The sequence below is a fragment of the Micromys minutus genome (genome assembly GCF_963924665.1).
Source record: "Micromys minutus genome assembly, chromosome: 21".
NCBI classification, from domain to species: Eukaryota; Metazoa; Chordata; class Mammalia; order Rodentia; family Muridae; genus Micromys; species Micromys minutus.
This window is the reverse complement of record NC_137956.1, coordinates 41,102,361-41,128,847: the sequence shown is the minus strand read 5'-3', so window position 1 is coordinate 41,128,847 and position 26,487 is coordinate 41,102,361. Positions and strand designations below refer to the sequence as shown.

Genomic DNA, 26,487 nt, shown 5'->3' with positions numbered 1-26,487 from the left:
GTACATGGGCTGATGGGAGGAAGGCAAGTGAGCAGGTGGAATTGGATACCCTCTCATCTTTTCTGCTGCTTCGATGTGAGGAAAAACCCCAAGCCTGTAGTGAGATGCTGGGGAGTGGTGACGAAGGGGGCCCTTGTTTCTGGGCATCTGATAAGGTTGTCATTCCAGGGGAGACTTTATGGTCATCTGTGAGGATGAGGCTGTGACCTCATCTGAAGGACAAGTATGATCTGGTTAACTCTCCTTTTGTTTTTTCAGACCGTCTGGTAGAATCAACTGCCTTGAGAAAAGCCATAGAAACTGTATATGCAGCGTATTTGCCCAAACACACACACCCATTCCTGTACCTCAGGTAAGGCAGCACCAGACACTTCAGTGCACTGTGGGAGAGACTGCCTATCAGTCGTCAGCAGGACGGGTCCTGGGCACTGCTCTGAAAGGAGGCCCGTCCCTCCATAGGAAAGTGGTATCGTTCCCACTCACTCAGAGACTGTGCTTCCTTCCACTTGGGTCGGGAGACAGCATCCTGCCCTGTGAGGTGTCTTTAAACATTTTAAAAGATTCTTTCTTGTTGTTTAGTTAATTTGGGGGTGGGGTAAGAGAAAGAGGGAAGGAGCGAGAGAGCATGGGGCATGGAATATAAGTGGGGAAGTCAGAAGACATATTTTTTCCTCTTTACACGGGTTCTGGTTGGCCAGCCTTTGCCTGCCTGCCTTCCTGCAGGGTTCTTGCCTTGGCTTGGCAGATGTCGGTGGCTCCCCTGAAGAGTATCGCAGGCATGCTTCCTTATCACTCAGAATTGAGGGCTTGCCTGATTTAGACAAAACCCCAAGCAGTCAGAGTCTTTTTAAATGTCTTGTTCTGCTTGTCTGAAAAAGCTTCTCTAAAAGTCGGCATGAGAAATGGCCATTCTCTTTGCAACAAAGCTTCACAGGGCCCAATGCATACTGAAATCTCTCAAGGTTGGAAAGTTAATTCTCAACGGAGCCTTCCAAAACACTCCTATAAGCCCGGTGTTTTGGAGAATTTTACTTTTCTAGGCCAGTGTAACAAGACCCTGTCTCAAAATAAGAAAGTTTTCTTTGTTCTGATTTCTCTGAAATGAGAGAAAGTAAAAAATCATGTTTCAAAATGGTTTCTAGATGAGATCAGACATTACGGCCATGGACAAGAGCGGCTTTTAGATATAATGTACAGTTGTTGACTCCATCATGTGTTTCCTTGCTGGATAGTAAATCTGTGATGTAATCAGCTTGTTCTGTACCAGGCAGGATCTCTATAGGACATAGAAATCATGCAACAGAACAAGTAAAGTTTAATGAAGAAATTACATACTGAACCCAAGTACCAGAGGGTTAAATAGTGAGAGATCAATGACAGGACAACGGTGCAGAGAGCAGCCCCTCCTCAGGGCTGAGATGGGGAGCCTCTCGCCATTCCGGTCTTCACCACCCTGTTGCTGAGATAAGGCCCTGATGAAAAGTGCGCCTGGCTGCTGCACCTGGGAGAAGTGCAGGACACAGTCCTTGGCACTCTACTGAGGAGCTGCTGTGGGCTGTGTTGCCTGTAGTGCCCTCTGCTGACAGAGCTGATTAGAGAGTTCTGCATCTTCTGGAAAGTGAGGGAAGGGACAGTTTGATAGTTACCCTGTCTTCAGAGCTGAGAAACCATTCAGAGACATTGGCTACTTGCCTGAAGTCACATAATCCAGCAGTTCTTACAGCTGACATGCAGTAACTACTCCACCCCCAACATGCACACACAAGATGCCTCGCATGGGCTTAATCCCCGCTGCCATTCTGCAGTTAGGAGAGCTGCTGTGTCCAGTTTATAAAGGACGCCAAGGCCAAGGATGGTGGTGCATGTCCCTGAGAGCCACACAGCTCCTGTACAAGAGATAGCATGCACTCTCTTTGACTTGAGGTTTCAGACCATGGTGATTCGGCCTCGCCATGCTGTTTAGTCATCACATGACACCACATGTAGGTTTTCCCATCCCCTGTGGTCTTTCTGTCTTTTCATGCTAGTTTGGAAATCAGTCCTCAGAACGTGGATGTCAATGTGCACCCCACCAAGCACGAAGTTCACTTTCTTCATGAGGAGAGTATTCTGGAGCGTGTGCAGCAGCACATTGAGAGCAAGCTATTGGGCTCCAATTCATCCAGGATGTATTTCACCCAGGTGAGGACCTCTGCCTCCACGGTCGTTATGTATTTGAGTGTCTCTGTGTGTGTTCCAGGTACATGTACTTGTATGCAGAGGCCAGAGCAGGGTATTGAATTTGTTCTGTCTCCTTTCTGCCTTGAGTCTGAGTGAGGCTGACTGGCAAGTGACTCTCAGGATCTGCCTGCTTCTACCCCCAGGAATTAGGTAGTAGATGCTCTAGCCAGGCCAGACCTTACTTGAGTGCTGAGCATTTGAACCACGTCCTCACTCGCACAGCCGATGTTCTTACCTGAGCCACTGCCCCCTCTGGATTTCGACTGTCTTCCAAGAAGTGTTCCATTTTTGAAATAGAGCTGATACTTTGTTTTAATTTTTATGTGTTTTCTAAGCACAGATAAAATTAAGTAGTATATATACCTGTTGCCCACCTTTAATAACATCAGTATTTTGCCTTACTGATTTTATATATTCTTGTCTTACTTAGGAAAGAGAAAAATATATCTTAAAGACACTTTAGACATTGATTTCTTCCTTAGTACTTCATTATATATCGAAAAAGTTTCTTATATAACCATAATATAAATATGGCACACAATAAAATGAATAGCAATAACATCGAGTACTATCTAATCTTATTCAAATATCTTAATTATCCTGAGAGTCTGTTTAATAGTAGGTGTGTTTAATTCTGTATCCAGAGAAGTTCAGGTCATATAATTGGTTACATTTTTTAAAATCTCTTAAGTTGGTTCTCTGTCTGCTTATTTTATTTTTGGGAAAACAGGGTTTCATGGCCTAGACTGACCTTGAGTTTGCATATAGCTGAGGAACCTTAAACTTCTGGCCCTTCTGCTCTGCCTCTCAAGAACTGGGATTCGAGGTGTGTGCCACCAGGCCTTCCTTGCTAAAGTCTCTTAAGTCCCTTTGAATTAAGTAAAGCCACCTCCTTTCCATTATTGTGAACGTGCACATGGGAAGCATGTGAGATGAGAGGGTAACTTTTACAGTCAGTCTCCTAGTGGTGACTTCCAGGGACTAACTCAGGTTGTCATAACTCAGTTATCAGCACTTTGACCCACCGAGCCATCTTGCCAGCCCCAGCTTCGTTTTTAAAGTTGCTGTTCTCGTTGGCTTCTCTATGTTTTCTGTAGCATAATGTACAGTTGGATTGACTGGCTGATTGTTTCTTTGTAGTTTTATTTAATTCTCTCTGAACCTCTATATTACTTTGAATTGGAAATCTAGGGGTATAACTATATTCAGACATAAAAACAATCTTGCCCAGATTTTTTTTCTTGTAAATTTTATTTATTCTAGTTTGATCCCTCAAAAAAAAAATCAAAAAAACAAATCCAAGTTATCATATATTAGTTTTTTGCACTGCCAGTAGCTGTAAATTCTCATACTCTAGTCCAAGAGCTGATGTTTGATGTTATAAACTATGGTTTAAAAAAGTCATAATTTAGAGTGTAGTATCGGAAGCATTTTGACCACATATGCAGTTCAGTGCTGTTAACTACATTCATCATCATTGATCTGGCTCAGGACTTTCCTGAATCACAACCTACAATCAGTTTGCCAGATGACTGTCACCTTGCCCCTCCCATTCATTTTACCCCAGTAATTCTTTATCTGAAGATGTTCTTTGTTGGGCTCATTCATGTGTCTGTCTTACTCCTTTTGGTAGTGAGGAGGCAAACACTGGTCTTGCTTCTGCTGTGGTTTATGGGATGGAGCCAAGGCTTTCTGGTGAGAAGCAGCTGGGGGTGGTGGTGAGAGAGCACACAGTGGAACTTGAATGTGTTAAGTCCCTATCCACAGGAGGAATACACCAGGCTGAAGCCAGGTTGGCTGCATCAAAGTCATCCCTGCTGGGCTTTATCCCTGTGATTCTATCCCGGTAGAATGTGAGAGCAAGTTAGTTGTGACATCTGTCACCCATTGATCACCAGCTGAGCTAGCTGGCTAAGCAGGTGTCCCCTTCCTCACCATTCTCTATCCTTCGGCAAGCTACATGCTCCTTCGTGAATAGAGGAGGACTCAGAGGAGGGCAGGTCTTTGGTCCAGGGTATACAAATAGTGTATACTAGTAGGCTAGGACCTCCAGTCAAACTCTCATTCTGTCCCTGTGTTTAAACTATGAACACCAAAGTGTCAGGAGAGTGCTGAACATTTTGCCTTCCTGTTAAGGAAATAAGCATGTCACCTTTGAGCACAGTGGGTCTTAGCAAGTTCAGTGGAGTTTTCTGGGTCTCTCACGTGTCCTACTGCAGTGTTGAAGTTGTAGCCTAATTGTGAATTGCCAGGGACCAGCTTCGGGTTGGAGAGAGGTTTAGAGAGAAGGGGTGTCTGGGAGTTGGAAAACCAAACGACTCAAAATCAAATTATAGGTCCAGGCTGGCCACCTCTGTACTGTTTTCTCTGGAGATCTCCAGACAGCGCTCTCTCCCTCCCTCCCTCCCTCCCTATCTCTCTCTCTCCCTCTCTCTCTCTCTCTCTCTCTCTCTCTCTCTCTCTCTCTCTCTCTCTCTATCCTCTGTTTAATGCTTGAAACAGTTCTCTAAGGAGTTCTGTCTTGCCATTCTAAAAATTTCTCTGGATAGCTCATCTCTTGTAGATCATAAGCCCAGTCTTTCATTTTACATATCAATCCACTCATTTATTCCAGGTTCCCTTTTGACTATCCTATGAATCAGCATCTCCTGACCCAGCCCTTTGATTCTTAGGAGACAGCAAGAGCAAGCACTCTTTCTTTCTTTCTTTCTCTTTCTCTCTCTTTCTTTCTTTTTTTCTCTTTCTTTCTTTCTTTCTTTCTTTCTTTCTTTCTTTCTTTCTCTTTCTTTCTTTCTTTCTTTCTTTCTCTTTTCAGCACTGCAAAATAATTCAGAGATCTGCCTTCCTCTGTTAAGCACAGATGATAAGCTAGCTGGGTGTGATTCTACCCTCAAATGACTATTCTGACCATACCTGGACCTAAATTTGCCCAGTCCCAGGATGACCTTGAACTCAGGGATCTGTCTGCATTTATATCTGCCTGTTTCTGTATCTAACAAGGTGGTTCACAGTGTAGCTGCCTCGGTTCCTTCAGAACTGTGAAGCTCCTTAGACAATTCATATTGCATCCTTATATTTTTGCAGAGTTGAGAAATTATATATTTTTGAATTCATAGTTTTAGAGTTCTTTTCCACAGCCTTAAGGGCTCTCCTGGAGGTCACAGCATTACCATTTTGCTGAATTATTAGCCACACCTTTGCCTCTGGACTCACACTGTCTCTGATTATCATGGAGTATTACCAGGGAGGACGTTCCTTGGAGGACTGTGAAAACATGTAAGACATGGCCAAGCCGGTCCCGGCATCTGTGGACTGGGCCTGGAGATGGTTCTGGGGAGGCGGGGTCCTGTACTTCCTCTTGCATTCAACAGGAAGCTCATAATGACTTCTGAGTTATGGGTGAGCTCCTTTGGTGACTGCCTGGTTCTTTATTGTTAAGGTTGCCTTCCACGCTATACCTTACTAGTGTCCCCATTATTGTAATCAGTTATTACATTAGATTGTAGGATATGATCTTACCACTTTATCATCTTGTCCTGTATTAATTGACAGGAATCTTCTGAATAGAGCTTTCTCTCAATTGTTAGAACTGTTGTTCCCTCCCTACTTTCTTTTCTTGGTATTGAGTCACAGCCATTAGCAAAGCAACCGTGTTAATCACTTGTACACATTTGTCTTTTCCCCATTTTCTTGTCCAGTTGAAGTCCCTTTTAGCTGTTCCTTCATCTTTTTGGACCCAGTTCCCTTAGGCTTCGAGATGTCTTGTGTCTAGCAAAACAGGATGTTGTGGGCAGCTAGCCTTGTGCTTCTTTTCCAGCCCCTGTTGGGACAGTTATTTCTCGAAGGTTCTCTAGTTCACTACAGAAGAATTGGTATTTGGTAACTAGAATCCAGAATCAGGGACCTGGGATTTTCCCTGTTTCTGGGTAGTGACTGATTTTTAGACGTCAGTGGACAGAGCGAAAGAAGTACGTATGTTTTAAAGTAGGATTCTGAGGCTATTGCTCAGGGGTAGAGTGCGAATGAGCGTCCTGGGGTCAGTCCCCAGCACATTTTCAGACAGCAGAATGATAGTTGCCGGGGCCTGGGGTGGGAGGGAAAGGGAAGGTGAGTGTGTGTTTGAGGGGTAAGAGCTTCACAGCTGTGTGACTGAACTCACTGCCATGGGGCTCTAGCCGAAAAACTGCTTAAAATGGCTTGTTTTCTGCTGTGTATGTTTTACCATGAAAAATAAATATTCTTTTTATGGTAGAAAATAGTCAAAATATAAGAACTTTTCACATTTCATTTTAACCTTATTTTAAGATTATAAGAACTTCGCTTAATTCTTGAATTTTATACTTATGGCTGTTATAATACTATAATGTAATACTGGCTCTGACATCTTTGTCTACTATTGTTCTTTTTTGGGATCTGGACATTCAAGTGCTAAAAACTAGCCTTTTCACTGTCTTCTCTTTTGAAACAGACCTTGCTTCCAGGACTTGCTGGGCCCTCTGGGGAGGCAGTTAAACCCACGACAGGTGTGACTTCCTCATCTACTAGTGGAAGTGGCGACAAGGTCTACGCTTGCCAGATGGTCCGAACAGACTCCCGGGACCAGAAGCTTGATGCCTTTCTGCAGCCTGTAAGCAGACTTCTGCCCAGCCAGCCACAGGACCCTGTCCAAGGGGACAGGACAAAGGGCTCTCCTGAAAAAGCCATGCACAAGGATGCGGAAATGTTTGAGCTCCCAGCCCCCACTGAAGCAGCTGCTGAGAGGGAGACTTTGGAGAGGGACTCAGTAACCGGGACTTCAGAAGCAGCACCGAAAGCGGCACCTACTTCCAGTCCAGGCAGCTCCAGGTGTGGCCTCCTGTGTTCCTCACTAAAACTCTTCCAGCAGCTTCTCCATAAATCAGTTGCTCCTTCTAGACTGGGTCAGTGTGGTGGCCTTGTTCACGGTCTGCATTTGACAGTGACTCACATGGTTTCCTGTGAGAGTTCTTAAATGTCCACTGTTTTATGCTTTAGTTAATATATCAGAAGGCACAGAGATGAAGTTTTTGTTTTTAATAAAGCCTTGACATCAGAGATGACTGAAGAGAGAAGCCTAAAATGGCTCTTCTGTCCTTGCCACAGCTGTTGCTGGTCCTTACGGAAGCAGCCTAGGGTACAGGATTCTAGTAGATGAGCTCCTGGGAAGACTTTCTGAAGGGAACTGTAGTCAAAAGACTGTCATTTAACCTTGAGCATTTCTAGTGCGTTCTCTACAAGTTCTCAAAGTCTGAGTCCCACGGAGACTCAACTGGCATTGACTCTAGTGCTCAATTTAAAATTGCCCGAGGTACATGTTCTCTTGGAGGTGCTAGTAGGATCTCTGGCACTGAAGTGAACATTGTACTTGGACACGCTACTTAACTCTGGTTGATCTTTCCTTTATCATCTTAGCAAGACAGCATCCAAGCAAGTTTTCCAGAGGATAAATTGATGCGGGTGTTTTTCAGGCATGTGTACTTTATATGTATTATTTAATGCTCTTCCCCTGCCAGGGAAATAGTCCATTTGTTTATCATTTGGGGGATTAAGAGCTATTTATCACAGAGCAGTTGTGAAACTTGATAGGGTGGAATTCCTCCTGTTGAAGCTTCCCAAGGCTTCCCGTTGGCGTGGGATGACAGCCTGCGCCTGCTCCCTGCTGGCCCTCTGCACTGCGATTGCCACACGACCAGCTTCCATCCCGTTCCTGCTTGGTGTTTCTCAGCCTAAGAGATGCTGGGCTTTTGTCATTCATGTTTCAGCTCAAGTGTCATGTTTCCCAACGGCTTTGTCTTAGTTACTTGTCTATTGGTGTGAAGAGACACCATAACCAAGGCAACTTATAAAAGGAAGCATTTAATTAGGGGCTTCCATATAATTCAGAGGATTAGTCCATGATCACCGTGGCAGGAAGCATAACAGCAAGCATGCAGGCAGGCATGGTACTGGAACATGCTGATAGACTACATCTGATCTATAAATTGGAGGCAGAGAGAGAGAGAGACAGAGACAGTGAGACTGGGACTGTTGTGAGGTTTTGAAACCTCAATGCCCACCCCCAGTGACACACCTCTTCCAATAAGGCCTTTCCAAATAGTTCTACCAACTGGGGACTAAATATTCAAGTATATGAGCCTATGCAGGCCATTCTCACTCAGACCAGCACACTGTTCATTCAGATAAAAAATCCCTCTCCTCTTACATTCCCATCAGCCTTAGTATGTGGCCTTGTATTTTCTTCCTAGCATTTGCCACTATTAAACATCTTTTTCTTGGGCTGGAGAGATGGCTCAGCAGTTAAGAACACTAGGTGCTCTTATAGATGACCCAGGTTTGATTCCTAGCACCTAGAGCATAGTGGGTCACAGCCTTCTGCAACTCTTCTCCTAGGAAATTCAGTGCTACCTTCTGGCCTCTGCAGGCACCAGGCATGGACACGTACGAGGACATCCAGATAAAACAGCCATATACATAATTACATATTTAAAATTTGATTTTAAAAGTTTTCTGTTGCTAACTTTTCCACTAGAAAGTAAGCCAAGAGGGCTTCCCTTTCTAATGTGTTCACTGCTGTATGTTGTCAGTGCCTGTTAGTGTGGGATGGATGGGCGGGTGGGTAGACAGACAGATGGATAGATCACGAATGATTCATGAATTAATGAGACTGAACAAGGTCAGTTTACTTGCTTAAAGCCCTTGAGATAAAACAGGACCGTGGCAGGTTTGCCACAGCACAGCTGTGGACAGATCACCACTGGCAGAGAGAAGCTGCTCCTTTCTCTAAAGTACAACATTAACATTTGGCTGAGTTAAAAACTTGAAATGGAAGAGTAACGACCTGTTGAATCGTCCCTCCATTGTAGAAAGAGACATCGGGAGGACTCCGATGTGGAAATGGTGGAAAATGACTCCCAGGAGGAAATGACAGCTGCTTGCTACCCCCGGAGGAGGATTATTAACCTCACCAGTGTTTTGAGTCTCCAGGAAGAAATTCATGAGCGGGGTCATGAGAGTACGTAAGTGCTGAGATCTCCATGGCACTGGGTGAGGGCTTTGGAAATCTAGAAAGCACTTAGGTTGTCAGGTAGGCAGGGCATATGCTGCACAGGCGAGCTATTTTCCCTTACACAGAAGACAGTTCTCTAGAGGAAGAGAAGGGGGACATAATCTATTGGTTTTAAGCAGAATTAACTGGTATTTCTGTTAATGGAAGGGGTTGACTACAATGGTCATTGCAGAAATTTTTGCTTTGTTTCTATTATTGCTAAAAGCAGCATCGTGAATGAGCAGCAAAGTCTTTATCCTACCAGATGGGGGTTTGCTTAGCTGGGGGTGGACAGGTCCTGGACTCCATTTCCATTGTGTGATCTCACACTGATTCACCTGTTCTGTGACTCAGAGCATGTCCTGATTTATCCCAGAAGATCAGCAGACTGATTAGAAGTAACTAGTAAGACACTTGTTAAAAACATGGGGTATTTTCTATATCCTGAAGGCTGATTAAGTCCCTGTCATTCTCAGAAGTAGCTTTTGAGAGTAGTTAGGTGCCAGACTTCATCCTGGTCCCTGTTATTAGAAACCTAGCTGAATGGTTTTAGGAGGATGGGGTCAGGGATGTAAGTAGGTGTGTAAGGAGACTGGCCCTCACAACCAAGCTGCCCATACCTTACGAGGTACTAATGTTCCCAGTGTAGGGCAGCATGCAGGCTCCAGACGGCAGCTGCTTGAGTCCGTCATGTAGCCTTGACCTGTTTTCATCTGTCAGGAATAAGCCCTAAAGGCTGCAGCATCTGTTGGTGCTGAGAATATGTAAAGACCCACAGTCTCGGTTTTGAAGTAGGGTGTGCGGTTTGTCTTTGACATAAAAGAAAGATTTTGTCTATTTTGTTTTTTGCTGAATGGAGGAAAACACATAGGAGAAACTGAGGCTAGAGGAATGTTTCAGGTGGAGTAAAGTGCAGTCCTTGAAGTCCTGTGAAGAAAGACCTATGCCGGACCAGCAGACATGGAGTCTGCTGTCCTGCTGGCTGAGTTTCACCACAGTCGCTGGAGATGGATAGACATGGCCGTGAGTGTTCCTCTCGGAAACTCTGGCCTCATTCCACATGGTCCCACTGCTTTATTTAGAATAAAGATCCACTGCTCTTTCTCCTCCATTGGGTCATTATTCTAAATATTTGATGTTCTTCAGCTTTAAAGACAATCATTTCCACCCACATAGAGCATCCTGTAAAGCATGGAGTTTCAAGTAGTAAGGGGGAGTTGCTGGTGCCTATTGCATAGATGAAGACAGCAAGCTTCTGTGTGGGACATGGCTGCGGAACTTAGCAGTGGAAACTCACAAGCACATCAGCAGCAGCAATGACAACTTGAGTTGTTTCCCAAATTCACTTTTATTTAAAACTCCAGGTTGATAATGATTTTTCTTAGGTATTTATTTTATGATTTCTGCTGTTGAAAATTCAGTCATGAAGTTTCACGTATTTAATTCTCATGGTCAGCCTTTTCTGAGTCCATTTAAGTGTTCTTTTGTCCCCGTGTCCTCTCTTTGCCTTTCTGGGCTGAATCGTGGATTCTTTGCCCGCCTTTGTTTCAGCTGCAGTCAGCTCTCCGTGTTAGGTCCTGCCCAGTTCTTCTTTGTACTTGACACTTCAAGTCATGTCCTGCTCAAAAGTCGCTCAGCTCCTCAGCCTTCTGACTGTGTTCCTGTTGTCTGCTGTGTTTCCAATGTACAGGCCATTGCAGGTCTTCTGTGCTTGTTTCTACTCTCTGAAACTTGGTTCTCTGTTTCTCTTTTATAATAAGACACACGCACATACATACACACGCACACACACAGCTGCTACTTACTTGGAGTCTGGTATTACTTTAAACCATTCAAGGATCAGCTGATGGCTGTACACTCAGGGGGTCAAGGTCTTCTTTCCTTTCTTTACTGTCAACACAAAGATGGCAGGTGGTTGGAGAAGAAACATGGACATTGTTTCTGTTTATGCGAGGAGTGCAGTTCTTGGAATTTCAGCTCCAGTGGTTGGTTTTGGTCTGTCGAATTCCCCATTTCACACGTCTTTTTATCTTGTCCTTTTTACACTGCCACAGCCTGTAATGCTGAAGTTCCCAACTCTGGAGAAGCCTTTCACTCTTAGGTAAAGCTGGCTTCTTGTCATATCTCTGGCTTCCTACTTTGCCTTTCATTTTGATCCTTGTCTTTTAGCATCTTTTTTTTTTTTAACTCAGTTTACATCCTCATCACAGCACCCCTCCCTCCTCTTTTCCCAACTCTTGCAAACCCCTTACCCCACTGCACCGTCCCCTTGGATACAACCCTGCCCTGGAACTTCCATTTCTAGCAGGACTAGGCACATCCTCTCCCACTGAGGCGTAATCAGATAGTCTAGATAGGAGGAAAGGGATTCAGTGGCAGGAAACAGAGACTGAGACAGCCCCTTCCCGACTTGTTAGGGAACCCACATGAAGACCAAGTTGTATATTTGCTACAAATGTATAGAGGGGTCTAAGTCCATCTTCTGCATGCTCCCTGGTTGGTGGTCCAGGCTCTGTGAGCTCCCATGGTCCTAGGTTAGTTGACTCTGTAGGTTTGGTTTCTCTTCAGCTTGTATAAATCTTTCACCTTTAGCATTGTAAGAGGTAGATTGTGTGGCGTTCCATATTTGGTTTCTTTTAGTAGTAGCCTAGTTGATGTATCTTTGCTTATATGGGGCTTGAGGTGTGAGGGGGTCTTTAGAGTGATTCCATTACTCATATGGTTTTGTTTGCTTCTAGCTCTCCGGGAGATGCTCCGTAACCATTCCTTTGTGGGCTGTGTGAATCCCCAGTGGGCCTTGGCACAGCACCAGACCAAGCTATACCTCCTCAACACTACCAAGCTCAGGTAAATCTACATGTGAAAGCAGCAAAGCCACCAGAAGAGCAATCTGGGGATTAGCACCAGTGTTGGAGGGTAGATGGTGGAGGAGCAGGTGAATTAGCTGGAGAGGATATAGCCTTGAAAGTCACAGATGGGAGTTCAAATCCGGGGTTGACCATTTGCAATTTGCATGATGGGAAATTTCTATTCTGTATTTCATGTACCTAACCTATACATAGGTTAGTAAGACTCAATTTGATTGGAATTTTGTGGGGATAAATAACTTGAGAAGCCCAACTCTTGACTCAGTCTCAGTAAACATTGGCTTAAAGATCAGGTGTTGAGGGCTTTGTGCTGTTAGAGATCTGGTGTCTCAGATGTGCAGCAGAGTTGCAGAGGCAGTACAAGGAAGCCATGCTTCTCCCTGGCATGGGAATGCAGCACGGGCTTACATTCTAGCCACCAAAGTCAGAGTATTGCATGGCATAGGAAGGGCAAGCCCAGGAGTGCCATGTACCCTGTTCATACGTGGGCACATCTTAACTGTTTCTAGGGACTTTAGATCTCTTGCTTCTAGAGCTTATAGTAAACATATCCTCAAATAGGTGATGCATATGGGAGGAGGCTGCTGCCTGTGTCCACTGCGTATTGTTTATCTACTCTGGCATTTCTAAGTCTTTCTGTGACCTTAGGGTACTTCTTGGTCTTCTGAATAGAACAGACACTGACTGTACACTGCGTGGACATGGTACATGAACTACAAATTTATTAGCCATCTCTAATCTAGAAGCAGCCCCTGTCCTTTTTCATTCCCTAATAGTTAGCCTAATTGTTCTTCTTTCTACATGCTAAACTGTACCCATATGTACTTTTACATATTTAAACTATAGGTTAGTATAGTATATATACTATCTATCTATATATCTATATATATCTATCTATATATCTATATATAGATAGATAGTATTTATACTATGAGGAAGAACGTGGTTTTAATTAGTAACTCATTATGCCTACTTAATAGCTGTTCTTGGATTATTGTCAGTCAATGCAACACACTGACTCAAATATCAATGCACTTCCAGCCATGGGGCAAACGCCTGCAATATAGCACTTGTCAGGCGTAGGTAAAGAATAAATGTAAGTTCCAGATTGGGCTACATATCAAGCCCTTTTCTCCTACCCTGCACCCCAAATCAGTGCAGGATAATTCTGCCTTAGGGTTCATTTTTGATAATTCAGGGAAACACTGCCCTTTCTATGCTCCATAAACATTTTTACCTACATAGTTTCTGTGGTGCTGAGGGTAGAACCCAGGCCATCATATCCTAGGCAAACACTCTGCCCTTCGGTGCTGAATGGTGAATTGTCAAAGGTGATCTCTAGTGCTCTTTGTTAACTGGGGAAATGGTAAACAAACAGTGTCTTAAACTTCATTGTTGGTGCGAAACCTTTGACAGCATTAGGAAGGAGATGAGCCAAGCTTAGTAATTGAACTTGTCCAGAAGAGATGGCTGCAGTGTCCTGGCAGGAGTCAACACTAGGCATCCCAGTCCTTGCATAGAAAGGACCTCCTTAGCTAGGCAGCAGCCTCTTTGTCCCTTTCTGCTCTTGCTGCTGTGCTTCAAGCACAGATTCATTTTTCTTAAAGTCTTTCATTTTTATTTTCAGTGAAGAGCTGTTCTACCAGATACTCATTTATGACTTTGCCAACTTTGGTGTTCTGAGGTTATCGGTAAGTTTCTCCTCACTTTTGAAACTGCACCTGGTCATGTCTCAGAACATGTGCTATACAAGTGATAGCCTAGTTAGCAGAATGTTAACTTTCCAGTGTTTGGTAGGAATATCTGTACCATACTATTTGCAATGAAGTTTTTGTGTTGAATCTTTCAGGTGAATACTTACTTTTATAGCCAGCTTAAATAAATGCTAATTATAGAAGTTACTACATATTTACTTGAAATTAAAAATAGAACTATTCTGTAAAACTGGCCAGAGCAGGGATGGGGTGTGTTTGCTTTCTCTTTATTTTCGGCACGCTAATAGGCACACACTGTGTCATGGAGTTTTACTCTGAACCTAACAGTTTCAGCTCATCTGTTCCAAGATGGTTTGGGTGCCTAATTTTAATTTAGCCTTTTGGAAGTTTGATTAGAATTCTATTTCATCTGTAGATCACCTTTGAGAAAAGATATTTTATTAATGTTTCACTTTTTTATAAGTGCCATACATGGCAACTTAATAGTTTCAATTCCTGATATTTATTACTAGATTATAAATACACTAACTATAAACGGTTAAGCAAAACTGCTAGTTTGGTTGGAGCATTTGTAAAGTCTGTTTTCTACATACATGGTTATTGAGATGAAGGCTGCTGTCCTTCTTCACACCTAGTATAATGCCTGCCCTTTGTCTTGAAGGCTCGCAGTCTTGGGCTAACTAAAATGGCAAGAATGAAAACCCTTCTCTTGTTCTGATCTTAGAGGATGGATCACACTTTTGTTGTTATATTAGTAGCTGGGAGCAAATTTTTGTGGGTGTCCTTAGGAAGTTAGGAAAGTCCTTTTTTATTTTTAATTTAGTAATAGACATTGACATTTTTTCAAATACTTTTTCTTCCTCTAAAATATGATTTAAATGAGATTCAAGTTCTTGCTGTGAAAGTTTTTCAGGTTGTTGTTTGTGTGTTGAGGCCAGAGAACAGTGTCAGGTGTTGTTTCCCAGAGACCATCACCTCATCTTGTTTTTTGGCATTGTTTTGTTTTTAAGACAGGATGTCTCACTAGGACCTGGAGCTTTCTGAGTAGGCTAGGTTGTTTGTATTTAGATCTCCATCATTTGGGGGCAAGACTCTTGGAGATTTTCCAGAAACCTGTAACTGATTTCCACTTTATTTCTAGCTTAGTTAAAAGACATTCATGAGTGTCTTCACACATTACTGAGACATTTTTCGTGGCCTAAAGCATATGTTTGGTCAGCTCATGTTGTCATCTGAAAAAAATTATATTCTTACCTTGTTAGAGCTGTCATGTGGCACTTAACTTGATTATCACCATAACGACTGCCTACTTGACCTGCTGTAAAGAACAGGGATATTGAAACCAGCAATGATGAGCAGCCATTCCATCGCTGACGGTGCTGTATATCTGAACCGAGCTTGGTCCGACAGACTCAGGCTTCCCACCTGATCCCGACATTCTTGCTCCTTCCCAGGAACCAGCACCACTCTTTGACCTTGCGATGCTGGCCTTAGACAGTCCTGAAAGTGGCTGGACAGAGGAAGACGGCCCAAAGGAAGGACTTGCAGAATACATTGTTGAGTTTCTGAAGAAGAAAGCCGAGATGCTTGCAGACTACTTCTCTGTGGAAATTGATGAGGTTGGTGGGGTTATTTGGAGTTATTTTTCATATAAGAGTCAAGTCTCTAGGTTGGGACAAAAAGGCTGGACTCCCCTCAGCAGCAGCATGTCTCTATCATACACTTCTCATTTGCACTGGAGATCATACAGTCACACTGCTCCATCCATCTTGCTGTTCTTGATCCCAGGATGAAGGACTCTCCCACTAGGGAAAGCCGAACCCCAGTTCTTACAGGCCACAGAATGAACGAAACTCTGACACTCACTCCATTTCCTCCTCTTACCCTTATTCTTTGGGACTTCTTGTCCTGACATTTGCAAGCAGATCCAGTAGGAAGAGTTGTTCTTAACCACAGGCTCTTTTTAAATGCTTACCTGTTAGCTCACAATGTCCATCCTACAACCTGCAGGACAAGGCTTAGAGAAGCACCAGAGAAATAAAGCCTATCAGCCATAGTGCCATTATTTCTTACCCTCTACTCGTGGCCTTTTCCCCACAAGCAGGAAGGGAACCTGATTGGATTACCTCTTCTGATTGATAGCTATGTGCCACCTTTGGAGGGACTGCCTATCTTCATCCTTCGACTGGCCACCGAGGTATGTAGCAGCAGATGCTAAGCAGTGTGTGTGTGTGTGTGTGTGTGTGTGTGTGTGTGCGCGCGCGCGCGCGCGCGCGCGCACGCGCATGTGTGCTGGAGGGAGAATTCCTTCATTTGGAAGGGAAGAGATTAAAAACAGAACAGCCCACAGCTGAGGCCCATCAACCCATCCCCTAGTCATCCTAGCAGCACTTACCAGTCAGGTCTTCGTGCCAGGAAAGTCCCATTTCCTTTTCCCTGTTAAGTCTGTGAACTGTTTAGAAATGAAATATTAAAGCACTGAGTTTCAATGCTTGTCTTGTATTGAATTCTGTGGACCAGGTGAACTGGGATGAAGAAAAGGAGTGTTTTGAAAGTCTCAGTAAAGAATGCGCTATGTTTTACTCCATTCGGAAGCAGTATATAATGGAAGAGTCAACCCTCTCAGGCCAGCAGGTACTGTGGGAATTATGTACATTGACATCCAGGTCTCATGTACTTTAGGATATGGAACTTAAATCACATCTAAAATCCTATCCGTTTACTCTATATTGACAAAGGTCAAACAACAGCCCTCAACTTTTTTTTTTAAGCCCACGAATTTGCATATGGTTAATGTTGGCTTTGAACTCCTGCTTTAGCCTCCTAAGTGCTGGGATTATAGCATGTACCAGCACATCCAACTTTTTACAGTGGTCAGCTTTTATTCATGAACATTATTTCTTTCTGCTGGACTAGAACATAGACTTCCAGAATGATCTGAGAACCTGTCAGAGACACAGTGGTGCGTACAATATCAGAGAGAAAAGGAGATGTTAGGCCAGAGTGTTTTAAGCCAGCAGTTCTGTAGGTACCACTGTTGACACTTAAACTCAAGTCTTCAGATACTAGACCAGCCCTCAGTCTACCTCACTTTCTCCCTACTTTGCATCTGACAGTCTCTATCATCCTCTCATAGACCAGCCTGACCCAGAGTCTGGGTTCTACTGCTTGTCACTATTTTCAGTCAGATGGGAATGCTCACTCATAATTCGGAAGGAGGGAGACTCAGGAGTTTCTGATGAAGTCTGTTGACTGACCAGGACAGTTGGTGTGTTTAGGGTTTTCAGTGCTTTACAATGGTGAACAGAAATTAGCCCTGGTTCCTTCCAGGCTGAGGTTTCAGGTGGTGAAGGTGAAACACACAGCATCCTGAGCTGATCTGATAGGAACCAGAGGTGGATGGAAAAGGACATTTATTGCGTGAGGCATCCAAGACGTACAGAGGAATGGTGAGGCAAATTTGCCCTCTGTGGAGTGTCAGAGCAGCACTGCTTTAAGACACCCAAGTTTGGTGTGGGGCTATGATCCAGGAGCCAGGCTCAGAAATGTTAGAGCCACTGAAATGGAGATAAAGTTTCTTCTGACCAGACCTGTGGGACCTCAAGACTGTCCTGCAGAAGCTGCTCTATAGGCTTTGGACAGCACACCCATTACCACTGAGACCTGTCCAGACCCAGTGCCTGTCTTGTCATTATGTGGAGAATAAATGGCATTTTGTGTATTTTCCAGAGTGACATGCCTGGCTCCACTTCAAAGCCCTGGAAGTGGACTGTAGAACACATTATCTATAAAGCCTTCCGCTCACACCTTCTACCTCCGAAGCATTTCACAGAAGATGGCAATGTTCTGCAGCTTGCCAACCTGCCAGATCTGTACAAAGTCTTTGAGCGGTGTTAAATACAATCATAGCCACCGTAGAGACTACATGGCCATTCAAGGTGAAGCATATGTACTGATCTGGAAGCCACAGAATTGGGCACTTGGTGCCAGGCTCCAGGGTTTCCAGCGCTCACTGTTCTTGCTCTGTATCCCAGCATTGGTGCTGCAACGTAATGCACTTTGCCTGTGGATTGGCTGCAAATAAACTCGTGTGTTGATGTGATTTTTATATAACTGCACACTGGAAAACTTTCTAAGATGATTTTCACCTAACATATATTGGTGTACTGGCTGGTTTTGTGTCAACTTGACACAAGCTAGAGTTATCACAGAGAAAGGAGCCTCAGTTGAGGAAATGCCTCCATGAGTTTCAGCTGTAAGGCATTTTCTCAACTAGTGATCAAGGGTGGCAGGGCCCAGCTCATAGTGGGTGGTGCCATCCCTGGGCTGGCAGACCTGGGTTCTATAAGAAAGCAGCTGAGCAAGCCAGGGGAAGCAAGCCAGTAGGTAACATCCCTCCATGGCCTCTGCATCAGCTCCTGCTTCCTGACCTGCTTGAGTTCCAGTCCTGACTTCCTTTGGTGATGAATAGCGATATGGAAGTGTAAGCTGAATAAAACCCTTTTCTCCCCAACTTGCTTCTTGGTCCTGATGTTTGTACAGGAATAGAAACACTAAGAAAACTGGGTAGAGTTGAAGATTTCAAAAAGAAGTTTGAAAGCCCCTGGGCACTGAGGAGGCATTTCTACACACACTCTTAAAACTCTTGAAGTTTCCCCAAATCATGTTCTGATGTTTGTATTCTGGAAGTCTGCGGTCGATACCAAGCTTCATCAGCTCACACTCCTTTAAAAGAAGCCCTGGAACAGCAGTTTTTGAGAAGTCTGTGTCCATATCTTAGGCGTCCTGCATCTTCTCCCTCAGTGTTCAGGCTTAATTAGACTCTGCCTCAAAAAAAAGTCTAGAGCACATATGGTGGTCTTGTCAGTTGACTGGATCTAGAGTACCTGGGAAATACACTGTTTCCAGAGCAGATAACTGCTTGGGGAAGGCGTGTCCTCCATCTGGGGCAGGAACCACCTCTAATAGTCTGAGTATGAGAAGATTGCAGGGTACAGTACACACCTGCCTATACCCATCCCGTTGCTGCCGTCAGATTCAACATCTTTGCCCTCCAAACTGGACCTGGTAGCAAGACTCCATCCAGGTATCTTCCAGGCTTTTGATGCCAGATTGGACCTACTAAAGCATCTAGCCTTGTGGACTGAACAGCTGCCAAGTTTTCTACCTTTCCAGCCCCTTACGATGATAATTCCTGTTATGCACCTTATGAATTCTGTTTCTGTAGAAAGCCCTGCCTAAAATGATAAACTTGCCATGTGGCATATAGGCTTCGAAACGGGTTTATAAGAGGGATGTGGAAGTTTGGAGTTCAGGCTAGGAGATCTTTGGGACATTGTAAACAGAACTTAATGATTCTAATTGGGGTTTAGGAGAAATACAGCCAGTGTCGGGCACAGCTCACGTGGGCTGAGAATGAGAACAAGTATGGGAGTGGGATCTGGCAAAGGCCAGCCTCTGTCTTTTCTCACTTAAGTTGTTTGGCAGAGGCAGTTTCAAAACAGCTTAACATTTAGGTGGTGGCATGGTTATCACTGTGTTCATTGAGGTTGATAATGTTAATTCAAAACAGAAAAGATAAAAAATATGCAGTCCCGTGAGAAAAAAAAAAAAAAACCATGAACTAGGAGGATGAACACATTTAAAGTTGCAGAAAAAGAGAGTAGACAAAAAGATGAGCATAGCTAGAGAGGCCTGAAACTAGCATGTGACTAGCCTGCTGAGGAAAGGGCTTTCTGCTCGAAAATCATCTGCCAAACCATGCCCATAAGCTCTGCCACACCCTCTCTATCATTCAGAATGGACTTTACTCTTAAACTGAGTCAAAATAAACCTATCCATCCCTGAGTTACTTGTAAGGTGCTTGGTCAACAACGAGAAGAGTTAGTTACAAACTTGGTATATGAATGTTGATGTTGACTGGAGTGAGACTCTGTTACTATTAGCCATCAAAACTAATTAGCTAATAGGTACAAAACTTAAGCCAATTTTGCCCAGTCTTTTAATTGGTAAGAGTTAAGTTAGCCCACTTAGTGGGTGTAATAAACCCACTTAGTGGGTGTTTCTAGATGTTCTTGTTTGGAAGCTCTTGGGGAAGCAAAAAGAGTCAGTGGTCTCAGCAGCTCTTTGCCCTCTGGCTGGCTCTTTTTCCCTCTAGAGTCATTCTGTTTTGGAGTTACTTTGGAACTGAGGAATGACAGCAGGACTGGTGAGAAATATCTTTATGATGAGAACCAAAGCTACTCCCAGGTAACACTCACAGGACAGACTATCCCTGAAAATGAGAAACTACCAACAATGATGAGGCTACCCTTGGAGAGGGAAATAATTATGTCAAAGAAACCATCAAGAGACGCCGGCACTCACTTCTCCAGAGCCTTTCATAGGACCTGAACTTAATTACCTGTCAGGCCACTGGCTTGTCCAAGATGATTTGCTTCAACAGCAACACACACCTCAGCTGTCTCCTTTTTCCTTCTTTTGAACCAGTAACACTTGGGAAATTAATTTAGAATTCTGGAACCTTTTGTCTTTTCCTCCCAACATGGCCATATGAAATCAACTTTGCCTTCACTATTCAACTGTGGTGACTTGCTGGGCTGGGTGGCCAAATCTAGTCCACTGGGAGTTAGCCAGGGCTTTTTCTCTAAAACCAGTAATAAAAATATTCATTATTCAGTGCCCAAACAAGCTACCTTAATATCAGTCTTCCTCAGCAGAAATACAACACTCAGCCCAAAGATAAATGCCCAGGACTTTAGAGTAGAACACATACCACAGGATGCAATGAAGAAGGGTCTAAAGAAAACATTTCATTGAAAAGACTAAAACAAGGACTAGGGCCAAGCAGGGTTTCTCAGAGGGAAGGTTCAGGAGCCCAGGAGGAATACAGGCTGAGTGACGTCAGTGGAAAGGAAGAGGTGCCTTCTGGGTATGAAGAGCTGGATAACCTGATTGTAGCTGAGAGATAAGACAGATCTGCATCCCTGCCCTACCCAGATAATTGTTAACTGCTCCTATTAGAAGATGCACAGGATCTCAGCTCAAGATGTAGTTTCTATATCCTAAAAACCGAAGGGCTAGTGACTCTAAAGAAGGGACAACTATCATTCACTTTTGAGTTAATTTTATTCTCTAGTTCCAAGGCTAGATTGATTAAGAGGCTTTGATTCATTAGATTTTTATCCTTAATATAGTTTCTTTGTAAACACTTTGAGCTACAGTAATCATTCCCATGAAACCACCTTGATTCTGACAAAAGAGAATCACAAACCCTATAAAATGGTTACAGTAGGGGCAGGGGTATCGTGAGCTGGGCTCTTAAAGATGAGCATTCGTAAGCATTTTATATTCTAGAACCAGGCACGAAGGTGCCTGCTTGGGATCCCAGCACTTAAGAGGCCCAGTGAGGGTGGAGGCCAGACTGGGTTATATAGATCCTTTCTCTTAAAAAACTAGAAGAAAGGTCTGTACTCCAGATTACCTCATCTTGAGAAAAAAAGAGCAAGACAAGACTGTACGTGGTGGCCAGGACTAGTCCTAAAGGCTTCTTTAACAGCTGCCCGCAGCCAATCATGGATGACAGAAAGGTGTGTTTTAACAGGTAGGTTCAGGCAGATCCCCACCTGCCTGCACTGTCCTTTCCTCCTCCCTTGAGCTTGTCTGAGGTTTCACTTCACAAATAAGCAGCAGATGAAAAGACACAGAACAGCACAGTGGGTGTGGAGACTGAGGACCCTACTCCTTGGAGTACAGGCTTGGACTTGCTCTACCCCATGCAATAAAGTTTAATGTACACTCCCCATATTGTTTTCTAACATTTTTATATAAATTTAAATATCTTACCAAAAAAAAAAAAAAAACCTTTTTCTTCCAAACATAAATTTGAGTGAAACACAAACTTCCCACTGCTGAACACATCCTCACTGAGATGTAGATGCTCTGGTATATTAAGAGTGGGAATCTTGGCCACTTGGTCTCTGAAGCCTATGTCACATTGTAGAGAAGGCACTTGTGTTTTTGAGGTCTCCAGCAAGTGTCTCAGCTCAGAGTGGCCGTCCTCCAGAACCCACAGCAAGGCCGCCCAAGTGCCTAGCCAGTGAGGCAGCTGGAAGAAGATGGTGAGAAAACGTGATTCTAGAATGTTGAAAATAAAAACAGCACAGACTAGTTCTCACTGCAGAAGTGAACTACAAACAAAATCCGTAACGATTAAACCTGCTTCATTCTCATAAATTATAAAATACAAAGGTGGCTGTTTAATGACAAGACTCAAAACAGTACTTGAAGGGGTTTGTGTCAATGTACAAAAGAGTCAGTATCTCCCGGCAAGGCCCTCAAAGCAGCACCCAGGTGGAAGGGCCGCCTCCTACTGCTGGGCTAGAAGGGCTGTCCTGTTGGCTTTCATTTTCTCTAGCCGCTTTGCCAGGTGGCTGTTGGTCATCTCCATCTCCTCGATCTTGTCCTGTGCTGTCCGTAGCTGGAAACAAAGAGCACAGTCACTTCATGTGGTCAGAAGAAAGCCTAGCACCTTTCCACTTCTGGGAAACAGGAGTGCTGCTAATAGTGATAGCCAATGTATGGAGTCCCTAAACAGCTGACACCTTCCTCCGGACAGCTAGAAGCCTAAGCAATGGTGTTAAAAATTGTTTAAACCAAACGGTGTATAAAAGCTGAAAAATCTGATATCATCTGAAGAAAAACCCAAAAAAAATTTTTTTATTTGCTACTTTACAAAAAAAGTCAGTGGCAGCCTCTGTGCAGGTCCAAAGCCTGTATGAAGGGCAAGTAGCCCCACAGTGTGTTTACCAGGTCTTCTTGGATTTGATTATCTGAGACAAGGATGCCACTATGTAGCCATGGATGCTGGCCTGGAACTCACTATGTAGACCAAGTGGCCTCAAACTAACAGAGATAGGCCTGTTCTCCTGCATCCGATTGCTGGAATTCAAGGGATGCACCACCAGACTTGACAAAAATCAGATTTCTTAAACAGTGTGAAATTTGTACACAGAATTTGTCTTTTTAGGGATGTGTTCTCCAAGTAGTATGTTAACACAGTACCTCTCGCTGTAGCTTCCTCCTTTCTGCTTTCAGCTCATCTTCAATTTTCTCGGCGTTCTCAGCAGCAGTTTTGTATCTCAGCACCTGCCCCTCAAGCCGGCTGATCTGTAAACACAGCACATAGGCCTATAGCGTTTGCCACCACTGCTCAGCAGCCAAGAATCCCGGTTAGGACGGCTGCAGAGTCATTTATTATAGGCCCGATTTCCCATGTTAAGTCTTTAGGCTCATGAAATTCTTAACAGGGACTATTTTTAAATCCTCTATAAAAATACCTACAAAAAACAATGACAGTTGCAAAGTGCTGTGTTTTCTTTAACCAATATATATATATATATATATATATATATATTTACAGTGAACACACAAGAGGTCTATACTTATTTTCTGTCAACTCGAAGAGGAGGGAATTTAAATTGAGAAAATGCTTCCATAAGACTAGACTGTGGGCAAGTTTGTAGTGTGTTTTTGTAATTAATGATTGATGAGGGAGGGCCCAGAAAATTGGGTGGTGCCATCCCTAGGTTGGTGGTCCTAGGGTCTATAAGAAAACAGACTGAGCAAGCCATAGGGGAAAGTCAAGAACCCCTCTATGGCATCTGCATCAGCTCCTGCCTCTAGGTTCCTGCCTTGCTAGAGTTCCTGCCTTCACTGCTTTTGATGATGAACTTGTGTGTGAACTCACCTTCACTCCCAAGTTGCATTTGGTCATGGTGTTTCAACATAGCAATAGAAACCCTAACTAGGACAGATTAAGAAGAGAACATGTGGGAACCAGTTGTCTCCTGCCATGTGTATCTTGGGGATCAAACTCAGTCCTTTAGATTTAGCAGCAAGTGTCTGTGCTATACCATCTTGCCGGCTCAGTCCTTTGCCTTCAGAGCAAACACAAAGCTGGATTACCCCACCAGGTATTCTCTGGGTTTTTCAACTAGAACACAGAACTTTTGAAAAGATCTAGCTGCCAAGGCCACCCACAGAAACTCAAAGATCTAGCCACTTTGATGCAAGATGCTGAGAGGGATTTGATTGCATTTAGTGGCATTTAAACCATTTGGTGCATTACAGAACTACTTACACTTTGTTCCAAGGTAGCTATGTCTTGTTCTGCTTTTGAAAGCTTGAATTTGTATTCACTAATTTGTCTATTGGCATCTCCTAAAACAGAAGATAACAAAGAATGACACATCTCCAGAGAGGAAGCTGTGAAGTAGCATACAGAAGGCATGCAGTTCCGGTTCTGAATGCTATGCACTGCAAGATGCTCCTATTTTGCTCTACAGTGTTCCAAAGACCAAGAGTCAGAAGCCAAGTCCTTCTTTCCCTCCAGTCCAGCAGTTCTCAACCGATGCGTCTGGCCCCTTTCAGGGTCACAGATATCCTGCATATCAGATATTTATAGGAACAAAGTTACAGTTATGAAATAGCAATGAAATGTTATGGTTAGGGGTCACCACAACACAAGGAACTGTATTAAAGGGTTATAGCATTAGTAAGGTTGAGAACCACTGCTCTTGTAAACAGACCTTTGAGAAAAAAAGCCCACAGAGTAGCAATGCCCCCTGTAGCCTCTGGGCTCCCTGCTTCTTTGAACCCAGCCCTGTACCATGCAGCTCCCAGGTAGTGTTTCTGCTCTCCTACACACTCTGACTCAATCTTCACCAGCCTCAGTAAAACACACTCATCTCCATGATTATATTATTGCAAAGTTTATGGAACCTAAATCATAGCTAACATACCAAAAGAAATAATTCAAACATCCCAAGAACTGCCCTGTTTCCACGTGAGCAACAGTAGGCCTGCCATGTGCTCAGTGCAAGCAGTTTTGCTGATGGACAGTTGCTATTACCTTAAAGCAACAGGAACCACAGGAGATAGCACTTACCTGTAATCTCAAATCCCCGAAAAGTGGGAGGCCAAAACAAGAGGACCAGGAGTCTGAGGAAAGCCTGGGCTGCACGAAGACTATCTCAACAGATAAAGCAGCTATCTCCAAGGCTACCTCTGGGAAGTGGAGTGATACAAAGGAAGTGATAGTCCCATTTTTTACATTCATATCTCTAAGAACTCATTATCAAAATGTGCAGCTTCTTTATCACTCTCAAACACAGATTCCTTCCTGTGTACAAGTCTATTCATTTCATGTGTGTTTGAAACCCTGCTCACTCTACAGGCCAAGAGCTACTATTTCCTTTTCAGCAGCTAGTCCTGGCTTCCAGGCAGTGCCTCAGGTCATGTAACTTTCACCTGCAAAGCCCACCAATAATAGCTACTTGGTTCTAGGAAGCAATCCCTAACTCTAGCCAGTTCCTTTTGGATTTGCTGCTTTAGCAATCTTTCAAAACCTACTACTTGTGCCTCTGGGACTGCCCTGTCGACACCGACTGCACTGGTCAGCTCCTCATTCAGCTTTGTAACTAGCCTGACTACATTCTGTCACATTCTTGTCCCACTGCACAAACTACTCATTAAGGACTATGAGGGACCAGAGGTCTGAAAGAGGAAGTGATACTAACCACAGAAATAAGCTTCAAACCCCAAACTCCTCCATTGGCCTAAGTCCAATTGTTAGCCACAGTTTTAAAGTCAGTTTATCAGAAAGGCCACTACAAATTAGAAAACCAAAAGCCCCTACTGTAAGTTACCTATCACTACCAATGGATAACTATAATAAAAAGGGATGCTAGGACAACGCTGCAGTGGGATTTAGTGTGAATACATAAGAACTTAAGAAGAGTGGCTGGAGAGATGCTCTTCCAGAGGACACTGGTTCAGTTCCCAGCACCCAGGGTGGCAGCTCACAATTACCTCTAACTCCAATGCAAAGGATCTGGCACCGTCACACAAACATACATCAGGTAAAACATCGATTGCATATAAAAATATGGGCCAAGCATGGTGGACGCACACACCTTTAATCTCAGCACTTGAGAGGTAAAGGCAGGAGATCTCTGAATTCTAGTCCAACCTGATCTACAAAGTGATTTCAGGCCAGCTAAGACTATGTAAAAAGACCCTGAAACCAATGAAATGGAGCTAAAAATAGAAAGAAAAAGGAAGCATAACTTGGGTAAACAAACTATATTTTGTAGCTTTGTTTTTAATTTCATGTAAAGATGAATATTTGTGAAAAACTAGGAAATTTCATAAACAACCCAACATTAATTTAAGCCGATCTTAAATCTTCAACTTTCCAAGATGAATTCCAAAGCAAAAGCTTAAATGGAAGAAGGTCCCCAGGAGTTCAGAGATCATATGCAAGCAGTGACTGGTCCATGCCATACCTGGGACATAGGTGAGCATAACCCTTATTTAGCTCCCAGATGACCAGAACCACTCCCCTGGGCTCCAGCAGCACATACCAAACTCTGTTCAGGGATAGATGCTGCATACCAGTGCAAACTAGCCTGCCCCTGGTACCTACTCTGCATCTCGATGAACTGCAAGTCTGAGCCGTTCTGCAGTCCTGCCAGGTCCCCGGACACGCCGTCATTTCTGGAACACTTCTGCCGTTCTTCCTCTAACTGGAGCTTCAGTTTCCTAATCTGGAATGGAAGTA

General features: G+C 43.7%; 2 protein-coding genes across 8 annotated transcripts in view; one reads left to right on the top strand and one right to left on the bottom strand.

The window, feature by feature from the left end:
- Window positions 1-18,215, top strand: part of MLH1 (mutL homolog 1) — a 37,723-nt gene extending 19,508 nt beyond the window's left edge. Inside the window, exons 10-19 of one of the 2 annotated variants that reach the window (XR_013975474.1) lie at window positions 259-352; window positions 2,028-2,181; window positions 6,689-7,065; window positions 9,102-9,250; window positions 12,022-12,130; window positions 13,778-13,841; window positions 15,320-15,484; window positions 16,008-16,062; window positions 16,386-16,499; window positions 17,595-17,626. Coding sequence is in view for 1 of the 2 variants with exons in the window: in XM_080934530.1 (XP_080790656.1) it covers window positions 259-352; window positions 2,028-2,181; window positions 6,689-7,065; window positions 9,102-9,250; window positions 12,022-12,130; window positions 13,778-13,841; window positions 15,320-15,484; window positions 15,970-16,062; window positions 16,386-16,499; window positions 17,595-17,762 (1,487 nt within the window). In the remaining variant the exon portion in view is untranslated. Of the gene's footprint in view, window positions 1-258; window positions 353-2,027; window positions 2,182-6,688; window positions 7,066-9,101; window positions 9,251-12,021; window positions 12,131-13,777; window positions 13,842-15,319; window positions 15,485-15,969; window positions 16,063-16,385; window positions 16,500-17,594 lie in introns of both variants that reach the window. The other variant, XM_080934530.1, reaches the window with a different exon arrangement.
- A 3,855-nt stretch (window positions 18,216-22,070) lies between these two features.
- The window catches only part of LRRFIP2 (LRR binding FLII interacting protein 2), a 95,582-nt gene continuing 91,165 nt past the window's right edge, over window positions 22,071-26,487 (bottom strand). For all 6 annotated transcript variants that reach the window (XM_080934500.1, XM_080934503.1, XM_080934502.1 and 3 more), the window contains 4 exons: window positions 26,353-26,473; window positions 24,007-24,086; window positions 22,929-23,033; window positions 22,071-22,344 (listed from right to left, as the gene is read on the bottom strand). In XM_080934500.1, the coding sequence (XP_080790626.1) occupies window positions 22,234-22,344; window positions 22,929-23,033; window positions 24,007-24,086; window positions 26,353-26,473 (417 nt within the window). In that variant the 3' untranslated portion in view covers window positions 22,071-22,233. The remainder of the gene's footprint in view (window positions 22,345-22,928; window positions 23,034-24,006; window positions 24,087-26,352; window positions 26,474-26,487) is intronic.